The sequence below is a fragment of the Mastomys coucha genome, unplaced genomic scaffold (assembly GCF_008632895.1).
Source record: "Mastomys coucha isolate ucsf_1 unplaced genomic scaffold, UCSF_Mcou_1 pScaffold15, whole genome shotgun sequence".
NCBI lineage: Eukaryota > Metazoa > Chordata > Mammalia > Rodentia > Muridae > Mastomys > Mastomys coucha.
The window spans coordinates 106,136,445-106,148,272 of NW_022196897.1; the positions used below are offsets into that span (position 1 = coordinate 106,136,445).

An 11,828-nucleotide genomic window follows, 5' to 3' on the forward strand; every position below is an offset into this window, starting at 1 on the left:
TACTACACACTGATCACTACTACACACTGATCACTACTACACACAGATTACTGCTACACACTGTTCGCTACTACACACTGATCACTACTACACACTGATTACTGCTACACACTGTTCACTACTACACACTGATCACTACTACACACTGATCACTGCTACACACTGATCACTACCACAGACTGATCACTACTACACACTGATCACTGCTACACACTGATTAGTGCTACACACTGATCACTACTGCACACTGATTAGTACTACACACTGATCACTACTACACACTGATTAGTACTACACACTGATTAGTGCTACACACTGATCAGTACTACACACTGATCACTACTACACACTGATCACTACTACACACTGATTAGTACTACACACTGACCACTACTGGGTTTATCCACCATCAACATTTATATTAGAGGTATGATTTACTAAATTTAACAATTTACTAAACTCTAAAAAAAAAAATGTATAGACACAATGATATTTTGAAATAAAAGATTTTGAGAATCTTGAAAATCAAGACTTGGTAAAATCAAGAATCTACTCTAGTTTCCAGAAATCTGTCAATTTATTTTTCCCAGGGCTGGGAATCAAACTCAGGGCTTTGGGTATTTGAGGCAAACACTAAAGTACTGAATCTACTCAACTACTAAATTCCTAACCCCACTTTTTAAACAGACTAAATTATTTTTAAGTTGGACCGGAAGCCCATTTCTTTACTGTTGCAGGCCATTTGATCACACTGTGAACTCCCAGACAGTTTACTAGGAAAACCTGTTTTCAGTTGTGGTACCTTAGGACATACCTTAACCGAGAGCTTTCTCTTTGAATGTTGTAAACAGGACTAAAGAGTCAACCACAGGTCAGGAAGTGGAGCAAACAGCCCGTTGATAGGAAGTGAACATAAGATTATTAAGAAAAAAACATAGAAAGAAGGGGAAGCCAAAAGGACTGATAGAGAGACGCACAGGAAGTAGAAGGGAGGGACATTCAGTTTGAAGGAACTTTTTAGAGAAGGCCTGCGAGGGGATTCTAGTTCTGGGACATCAGCTGAGGAGGAAGGTCCGCTGGGTGCTTTCTCTGCCTTTCTGAGCTAGCAGGCTTTCACCCCAGATTTTGGCTCCTGAGTTTTTATTGGTAAAATAGAGAGATTGAGAATTAAAAAAAAAAAACCAACAACAGTTTACCTTCTTTATTATGCACAGTCATTAGAAATAGGTAAAGCTTGTTTCCAATCATACATGACTTGGGAGATTTAAAAAAATTGTGTGTGTGTGTGTGTGTGTGTGTGTGTTCATGAGTGCAGATGCCATAGAGTTGGAGTTCCAATTGCATGATGTGTGGTTGCTGGGAACCAAACTTGAGTTCCTTGCAAGAGAAACAAATGCCCTTAACTGCTGAGCTATCTCTCCAGCCCTATCTTGGGGCTTTTTTAAAAACAGCAAACTAAGTACATATTTTATTCTAACATATGCTAAAAGAAGTTTTTTGAAGTCCATAGATTTATTAAATAGTTGATCTATCAGAATTTTTATAACATTCACCATTTCTAAAGTAAATGGAAACTTTATTTTAATGATTAGAACAGTTTTATCGGGCTGGTAAGATAGCTAAGCAGGTAAGAGCACTGACTGTTCTTCCGAAGGTCCTGAGTTCAAATCCCAGCAACCACTGTTCAGCTACAGTGTACCCATGTACATAAAATAAATAAATAAATCTTTAAAAAAAAAAAAGAGAACAGTTCTATTATATGATTCTAATTTTAGTTTAAGAAATTTTAGAATTATTTTTCAATATGAATTGGGTGGGTGTGCATGTGTTTGCACACATGTCTACAACTGCCTGTAAAGACCAGAGAGTCAGTGAGATCCCCTGGATCTGGAATCCAGAGAGACAGTGAGATCCCCTGGATTTGGAATCCAGACAGAGTGAGATCCCTTGGAACTGGAGTTAAAAATGGGATTTGAGGGCTGGTGAGATGGCTCAGCGGGGAAGAGCACTGACTGCTCTTCAGAAGGTCATGAGTTCAAATCCCACCAACCGCATGGTGGCTTACAACCACCCATAATGAGATCTGACACCCTCTTCTGGTGCAGCTGAAGACAGCAACAGTGTACCTACATATAATAAATAAATAAATCTTTAAAAAAAAAAAATGGGATTTGAACTCAGGACCTTCGGAAGAGCAGTCAGTGCTCTTATCCGCTTAGCCATCTCACCAGCCTGATAAAACTGTTAATAAAATAAATTTCCATTTACCCTGACCTGGGTAGTAGGTACTGAACCCAGATCCTCTGCAAGATTAGTATGTGCCCTTAAACACTAAATGACCTCTCTAGCCTGTAAATTTCAGTTTCTTGTATTTAATATATGAATGCTCTGTCTGCATGTACACTTGCATGCCAGAAGTGGGCATCGCATCATTTTATAGATGGTCATAAGCCACCATACCGTTGCTGGGAGTTCAACTCAGGACCTCTGGAAGAGTAGCCAGTATTCTTGACCACTAAGCCATCCCAGAAGCCCCAAATTTTAATTTAAAAAGAAACGTTCAGTCATCTTCAGGGAGAAAATTTGAATTAAGGGAACTCTGATAAGTATCAAAAGGCTGGTATATAAGTGAAAAGGGAAGTAAAAAGAAAAATAAACAGGTAACTGGAAACTAAGAGTATATTAGGGGACAAAACCATGAAATGTATAAGTGAAGGATAAGTGCAAAGTGTGGAGGTTACGGCCGGCCACTCGATGGCCCAAGTACAGATGATGGGCCTGTGCAAAGTGTGGAGGTTACAGTGTGGAGCCAGCCGCTCCATGGCCCAAGTACAGTTGACGGTACTCAGTACCTGCTTTATGCCAGTGTGTTATACTCAGTAAGACTTTGCTTAAGATATTTATTGAAGTCTTGTGTTACTCATGGGAAACGGATTCCAGGATTCCACTCCCTAGATACTTAAAACAATAAAGTATTTGCAAATAATGTATATACATCACAGGCAATTTAAGACCTATACAAAGCAAATGTTCTATAAACAGTTGTTATACTACAGTGTTTTGAAATAAAAACAAGGAAAAGAAACTGTACAAGTTGAGTACAGAATCAATCTTTTTTTTTTTTTGGTTTTTCGACAATCATTTTTTTATTACTTCCAAGTTGTTGGCTGGATCCCTGGATGTGGAGCCAACTGCATTAGCATGTGACAATTACCTTTGTGTTTTGCCATCAGGGTAAAGAGAATCCTAGTCGAGCAAGAGGATCAAATGTTTACTTATATGACAGAGCAAGAAAGCACACTGTTCAACACTTACTTTAGGTCACATATGACTGCGTAGACTCTCCCCAGTTTGTCTTGGCTATAACCCTGGAAGTTGAATTTATTGTTCCTGTCCAAGTACTCAGGTAAAACTTCTAGCAGAGTCTCAGTAATGACAGAAATAACATTCTGCTCTTCTATAAGATGCCGGGCCTGTAGAATATTTCAAGAATATTGTCTTAGCATTATCTCACCATAATATGGACCTAATTTATTCACTCACTTGGTTGACCAGCATTTCATTTTGTTCTTCCTGGGTACCCCTAGAGTTACTGCCCAGGTAGATACCACTGAAGTATCATTAAAATCTCCAAATGAAAGTAGCCCAACTTTGTGATTATCACATGATTTTAATTTGATCCCCATCAAGTTTTCCTGAGAACATCTCATACATACCAAGGTCGGGACAGTGAACATCTGAACGGACAGTGCGGTTATGGAGATGCTCCTCTCATGGTCGTCACTGATGTACTCTTTCTGCAGTTGTTTGTAATACTGAAAGATGCAAGTGGAGAACCCATTGCAAATCATTACTAAAACCTTTCAATTCTGAACTTTAGTAACGGCCTCAAGAATGACACAGTTCATAAGATGACAAGTCAATAGACTTCTGGTATCGTTATCACAGTTGACAAAAACACCATCACCAGCAAGAAACCGAAGACTAGCACATGAATTCAACTACTGGATCTAGCAGAGACAGACAATTAACTTTAAATTCAAAAGACACAGCCGAAAACCATGGCTGAGTACAATAGTGTAGCTTACCCTTTCTCAAAAAAACAAGCAAAAATACCCCTCAAGCAATGTTTTACAGTTTCTACTCTAACAGTACAGAGTTGGATATATTTAAAGTATTTAGCAACTTACATGAATGAGGAGACAAATCACAGTCAATCAACCATTTAAGCAGGGTGGGCTTAATAGCTTTTTGTCCTCAGTGGTACACACCAGCCCTCTTGTATTAGATCAAAGTCAATACCACATTTACCAAGTAATAAGCATCTTATAAACAATTTGCTTATTTAGTCTTTCTCTACAGAATCCTAGAGTTTAAGAGATGACCACAGTATATAAAAACTGTATCTCATCTAAGTAAGATAAGCTTTTGTGAAATAGATAAAATTTCACTTCAGATCACATATTCTTCTATCTAGGCCCAATAATCTTATGTCTAAAATGTTTTAGAAAGTATTTACATTTTCAGCTACCATCACCTCCAAGGGACAAGACATACATATATTTTCTTAATTCCTGTTCTTATTTTATGTGTATGAGTGTCTTGCCTGTGTATGTCTGTGCACCCTTTGAGTGTGGAGGCCAAAAGAAAACCATGGATCCCCTAGAACTGGAGTGAGCCAACATTTTGGTGCTAGAAATTAAACCTAGGTCCTCAGGAAGAACAAGTGCCCTTAAGCCATCTCTCTGGCCCCTAAATGTTAGTTTTTAACAATCTGCTCAGAGAACCCAAAGAAGGCATCTGATTCCCATGCCGTCATTTACACACATTGCTACTTCCTCTCTGCTTCCAACTCTAGTTTTGGTTCTGTCTTTACCCTGTTCTATGCCTCTTAGAACGATCTGAAAATTAAAATCAGAAGGAGTTCCCTGGCATGGTAGTGTACACCTTTAATCTCAGCACTTGGAAGGCAGAGGCAAGCAGATCGCTGTGTGTTCAAGCTGGGATGACATAGTGAGACCTTGTCTCAGAAGGATAAGGAGGCCTGGAGAGATGACCTGGTGGTTAGGAGCACTTGCTGCTTGTTCAGAGCACTCAGGTTCCATTCCCAGAACCCACAAGGTGGCTTAAAACCACCTCTAACCCCAGGTCCAAGAGATTTGACACCCTCTTCTGGCTTCAGGCACAAACATGGTTCACAAACATACAGGTGGATGAAATACTCATACACACAAAACAAAAGCAAATAAATCTTCAAAAAAAATCAAAATGAGACAATAAATAATATCTCTGAATAAGGCAAAGTAACAATCTTAAAGTCCTTGTTCTGTGTAACCTCATAATTATAAGGACAATAAGTAAAAAGACATAATAATATATGGCATATAAAGCAGATCAATAAAGCAACACAAAAGAGTTTTATTTTTATTTTTGTAATTCTAATCTCAGTGAACTATACTGGCCCCCTAATTCCTGCCCCTGTCACCTGTGTATCTGTTCGTCTTTTCTGCTATTCCCCTCATGCAGACACTTCTATTCTTGCAGTAATATTTCTAGCAGGCAAATAAATGATCAAAAAGAATGAGTGGAAAAAAAAGACAAGAATGACTGTCTGGATAACTGTAATAACCTGCCTTTGCTTGGCTTGGGAAACAAGCCATTTTCCAACTGTCTTCTCTCTAAAACTCTAATCCAACAACTACCATTTGTGAAAATACTTATTGTTGTATAAAATAATACATTTTAATGAAGAAATTAATAACAATTTAAAATGAGTTTCATACATATCTCTAGCTTCTATAACTTCATTTTTTAAAATTATGTTACAGTTATAAAGAGCAATTACCTTCACAAATTCCATAGCAAAGAGTTTTTTGTATTCCATCTCCATAAAAAAACTACTAAAGATCAATTCATGAAGGATCTTACGGGCACCTGTAGATCATTAGGAAGCAGAAGGTGAGGACGTCACCAAGACACAGACAAATCATTCCAGGCATTAGAACTAGCAGAGCAGGTGTTTTGTCTTGCTTTGTTTTTTAATTACCATGCTAACAGCTTCAAAGGTGAGGTACAGTCAATATCATGAATTAAACACACAGAGTCTACCAACTCTTCCAGTTTCTGTTCCTCCCCCCATCACTCACCTTACTGTGGATCCCTCCAAACCTATGTTTTCATATTTTTAAACTTTATTTTACTTTTAATTATGCAGGAGTGTGTGTGCATGAGTGCAGATGTTCATAGAAGAGGCCCAATCTCCTGAAGCTGGAGTTACAGCCTATTGTGAGCGCCCTAGTTTGGTACTAGGAACTCGGGATCTCTGCAGGAGCAGTGCTCCTCAGTGCTCCTTCCTAGCCTCTAAGCCACTTCTCTAGCCCAGCCCCATTTTATCTTTTTCTACCATTTAACTCACAACTACACTAACTCTGCCCTTTCTTCTTCCGTACCTTTCAGACTCTCTCTCATCTTTTACTTTCTATGTCTCATTTAGATTGCTATAGTAGTGAAAACATTGCTTTAATAAAAGCATTGTTACATAAACCTGATTAAACACTTTTTAATTGACTCTTTCTAAATGAAAGGCACTATTGTTAAAAGACAGTATTCCTGGATTTTTGGTTGTGAGCCTAGCCTTTTAATGACTGAGCCATCTCTCCAGCCTGTATTCCTGGAATTTTTTTTTTTTTGGTTTTTCCAGACAAGGTTTCTCTGTGTAGCCCTGGCTGTCCTGGAACTCACTCCGTAGACCAGGCTGGCCTGGAACTCAGAAATCTGCCTGCCTCTGCCTCCCAAGTGCTGGAATTAAAGGCGTGCGGCACCACCACCCGGCTTATTCTTGGATTTTTAACCAGAAAAATTAAATTAGTTAACCTTGACTTCACAAATAACACAAATCAAGATTGTGTTCAATAACTGATTTCACATGAGACAGACCTTGGTCCTTTGATGAAGCTAAAACCTGCCCCAGACCCTGCAGACAGCTTAAGTAGAGGTCTATTTACCTTTGTAAAGTTTTGCATCCCAGAGCATTAGTCTGCTTATAAGACAGGGATCTTCTGAGCCAGGTTCTTCTATGAGGCAGGCCTGGCAAAATATCTGCCTAAAGTCACCTACAAAGAAAGAAAGTCAAATGAAGTCACATGATTTTTCTTCATATGATATTTCTCCTAAAAGTGTTTCTATAATAATATGTAAAAAGATTAAAATTAACCTTGCTATGTTTGATGCCAAGAATAATTATGTCATCAAAGACTCAAGAGCCAATAAAACATGTTATTTGATATGCATTTAAAAACAAATTTAAGGTATTATACACTTGAAATGTAATCCTGATGAAATCAACCAAAATAAATACTTGACCAAGAAATAAGAAATTTCAATGACAAACATTTTTATAAAACACAATAGTTACTTAGAAATCAGATAAACAAGGTGTATGCTTACTTGAATAGCTCATGATTTTGTTCATCCAGGAGCCAAGGCGCAGAGCAAATTTCTGGTGAGCCATAACCACGGAGTGCAGCACTTCCACGTGGAGCGGGTGCTGAGAGACGTTTTCTGAGTGACTCTACAAAGGACAGGAGGAGTGAGGACAGGCCCCAGACTGTGCTCTAGTGACCTACACTTCATGAAGGAAGCCACAGAGCCGTCAACTGCCCAGTTGCCAGACATGTTTTTACTCATGACACCAACCATGGCAATAAGATCACTTGGCTTTTCTACTTAGGCTCCTAGAAATAACTCGGTGTCTCCTTTGGACCTTCTCTCTGTGCTAATTCAGAAAGTTACCTTTATGTCCTCCTTGGCTTCCTGGCAAGCGGCATACACACCTGCTTTGACAGCCCGGCGACCCTAATTGTAAGGGAAATGACAATGAGGTAGTGGGATGGTAATCACAATCAATGAGTAACACACAACCCATGGACTCGATGAACTGTCAATTATGGTGACGCTAAAATAAAGTCCAGGTATAGCACCATAAGAATGTGACTCCAGCAACCAGGAGGCTGGAAGATCTCAAACTGAAAGGCAGCCCAGGCTACATGAGACTATGTCTCAAAAGGGGCTAACACAACTGAACCTGATGCTGCACTTCTTTAATCCAGCCCTCAGGAGACAGAGGCAAGCAGATGCTTATGATTTGGAGGCTAGCCTGATCTGTCTACATAGTGAACTCTAAGACAGTCAGACAACAATAACAACAAAAACAGAGTTAGGGATGGCATGGGCACAGCTAAGCCAATAAGGCTGACCCACTCCTCATAATCCCAGAACTGAGCAAATGGAGGTAGGAGGATCGGGGTTCAGGATCACCCTCAGCTCCCTCAGCTACACATCAAGTTTAAGTACCCTGTCTTAAAACAAACACCTCCAAGAACTAAGGATGTAGTGCAATGGAAAAGTATTTACCCAGAATGGGCAAAATCCCAGATCAAATCCCAGACAAAAATGTTAAGTTTTTGACAATGTCATGTATACAATAAATTTAGTCATTTCAACCCCCATTATCACCTTTTATCCCACCCTCTCTCATGCTGAAACCCTTCTTCCAAACAAATCCTCTGCTATGTTTATCTTTTTATTTAGTAAGTTGCTGAGTGATCAAGGGTAAGGAGTTACGTACTGGAATACGAACAACTCATCAGTGACAACATCCTTGAAGAAAACCCCCAGCGACCCCTGACTGCTGCCAGTCCTCAGGGAGGAACGGGGCCTCACACACTCTCTCCCCCTGTCCATGAACCTACACTGACTAATCTAATCCTGCTCAGGTAATCACAGCTGCTAGGAGTTCAAGACTGCGACAGTTGCCGCATGTCCAGAGAAGTTAAGACTATAATGAACCATCTTTTTAAAAAGCAGTTAACACCTGAACACCAGAGTGGGTGTAAAAGCAGCATAAGACACACAGTGGTCACGAACCTCTTTGTCGATGGCAGTCGTGTGCAGCTGTGCTTCCGCAAGCTCACAGTCAAGAGCTCGCTGCAGACTGTAGATCACATGATCATATGAATGGTGCTCATCGTTGAAAAGGACACAATAATATCGTTCATTTTTCTCCCTATTTAAAAAAAGATAGATACTCAAATAATAAAGCAAGTGAAAAAAGTCATATATTCTAAAGCAGCACTATGAAGCTGCCTATCTGTAGGGAAATAACACTGGGCTATTGATACATGGCATGATTTTAAATAGTATAGTGCTATGGAATAAAAGAGAACCCCATCAAGGAACGCTAGCACACAATACTTGGGAGGCTGAGACATGCACTACTTGCACCCACAAGCTTGAGTCAAGACTGGATAACACTATGTGATCCCCTGTTTCCAAAAAACAAAACAAAATCGTTAAGTATTCTCTCCTCAGATGTTCTTCTCTCCACTCTCTCCTCTCCCCGGCAGGCTGCCTCGCACCACTCACACACACACTGACAATGGGAGAGACATGCATTCAGGCTTGGAGCCTTCAGGCAGGCAATGATAGGTAATCAGATCTTATTTTTGTATTTGTCTTCTATTTAAGTGATACTGGACTTGACAATCTATCTAGGTTGCAGAGATGGCTAATTGGCTAAAACCAAATACTGCTCTTGAAGGAGACACAAGTTAAGTTCCTAGCACCTACATGAGCAACTTACAATCATCTGTAAAACACGCTGGCATGCACATGGTACACATAATCTCACACAGGCATATGCCAAAATAAAAGTAAATCTGTAAGTGATACTGGAATTATAGTTTTATAAGGGGAAGGTGGAGGGCTTTTTGTTTTTGTTTCAAAGTATAAAGTGCCAGCACTCCCACTTTGTCTATAGGATCTCAGATAAACCACTGACCTTCTTAGATTTGCTACCTTTGTTTACCTCTAGGAAGAGAATATCTACATTCAAGAGTTATATGAGGACCTCAGGCAATATGCAAAACAGTTTATAGATTATGTACTGTCAGCTTTAAATCTTCTATAATATGCCTTTCAAAAGTCCTATTAATCCATGTGTGGTGGTACATGACTAATCCTAGCGCTCAGGAGCAGAGGCAGATCTCTGTGAGTTCAAAAACAGCCCAGATTACAAACTGAGTTCCAAGACAGCCAACGTTGTTACACAGAGAAACTGTCTTGAATTGTCCCACCCCCCGCCCCCCAAAGAAGAAACATGAGTTCAGATAGACGAAAGAGGTATTCACAGTCACAACACAACTAAGCAGCAAGAGGGACAAAAAGGCCAATCTTTGTCCAGTGCTTCCTACCCACAGTGATATCCAAGCACCGCTGTTTGTGCTGGGAAGTATTCACATTGCGTTTGTTGATACAAAGCTTCTTTAAAAACTATCATTATCATCTATTTGAAATTCAAGTACTTACAGATAAAATTTCTCAGTACTTTTATTTCCTCAAGAAGTTTATGACCAACACAAGTAAAAAAGTACACTTGATGTCATTAAAATTCTCAATCATTTCTTCTTATGTAATAAACTCCCCAGAAAAATAACACTACCACCAAAAAAATAAATAAATAAAATTTGTATATGGATTTATACCGTAGTTCTGTAAAACTCTGAGTACTATACAAGTAGAAATAGTCCAACAAGGTCTGAACTATACTTCCATATACAGAATTCCCTTTTTTATTCCTTTGTGACAGAGTCTCTGTCTTACCTGGACCTTGCTATGTAGAGCAGGCTAGTCCTGAATCCACAGATATTCTCCTGCCTCTGCCTCCTTTTTCAATTAAGTTAAAAAAAACTTTTCAAAAAGTTAAAAACTACTAATGTCAAGCAAGACTTACAGCTGATAGAATTCTGAGTTTTATGTAAAAACAAATTAGATCCTGATGCCTGCAATAATCCTAGCACACTATTTCCAAAGCACAAGTGGGGGGGCTAATTAGGTGATTCCCTGTTGAGAAGCCCACACCCACTCTTGCCTTGGGCATATAAAACTACTCTACAAAACATCTACTAAAATATCTATTCTAAAATCATAATAAATTCTAACAGAGCTTGGGCAAGAAGGAAGGACAGAAGGAAGGAAAGAAGAAAGGGAGGGAGGGAAGGAGGGAGGAAGGGAGGAAGGAGGGAAAGAAGGAGCAGATGGAGGGAAGGAAGGGGGCAAGAGGGAAGGCAGACAGGAAAGATGGGCCACACACAGATGTCCAGCAGTGTTTGGCAACATAGAGAACCATCGCTAAGCCCGAGGCTTGTGGCAGCTCCCACCTTATCTGCAGTTCGGGAGGCAACTCCTTTTCTTCTTCCCATATAGTCATTTCTACAATGTATTTTATCACCGAAGGGAATATTCTCCTGGCTTGAGCAATTACCTCTTCATTCAATGGGCAATGCAAGTTCTATGAGGAAACAACAGCAAACATATACTGAGATTATGTCCACATAAATGGGCAAGGAAGATGTTAATTAAGTATTTAAAATAATCACTTCAGTGAGTTTATTATAATATCCATTAGGAATCGAATCAAGTTGAATTCATAAGCTCTTGGTATAAAACTGATATTACAGATGAAAAAAAGAAACACAGTCTATGGAATACCTTTTATTCATATTTTCCCCTGTAAATTCTCTTCATTGTCTTTCTGAATAGCTTCATTATGATAATACCTGGCTATCCATTACAGCTTAAAAAAACTCATAACTTATTTCAAACAGGTCTCATAGTCACTTGAAAAGTACTCACAAGCACGTATTGATAACGAAGATTAAGAAACAGAGCCGGAGGTGAAGTTCAGTGGTAAACACTTGCCTGGGATGAGCATAGTTTGATCCTCAGCACAACAAAACAAGCAAAGAGAGGAGAGGAGAGGAGAGGAGAGG

General features: G+C 39.4%; 1 protein-coding gene across 3 annotated transcripts in view; it reads right to left on the reverse strand.

Moving 5' to 3' along the window:
• Ubr1 (ubiquitin protein ligase E3 component n-recognin 1) overlaps positions 1-11,828 on the reverse strand; it is a 113,253-nt gene that overhangs the window by 76,226 nt on the left and 25,199 nt on the right. For all 3 annotated transcript variants that reach the window (XM_031371573.1, XM_031371572.1, XM_031371574.1), the window contains exons 5-12: positions 11,217-11,347; positions 8,926-9,064; positions 7,792-7,854; positions 7,447-7,570; positions 7,005-7,112; positions 5,846-5,934; positions 3,717-3,815; positions 3,316-3,473 (exon numbers count right to left, since the gene is read on the reverse strand). In XM_031371573.1, the coding sequence (XP_031227433.1) occupies positions 3,316-3,473; positions 3,717-3,815; positions 5,846-5,934; positions 7,005-7,112; positions 7,447-7,570; positions 7,792-7,854; positions 8,926-9,064; positions 11,217-11,347 (911 nt within the window). The remainder of the gene's footprint in view (positions 1-3,315; positions 3,474-3,716; positions 3,816-5,845; positions 5,935-7,004; positions 7,113-7,446; positions 7,571-7,791; positions 7,855-8,925; positions 9,065-11,216; positions 11,348-11,828) is intronic.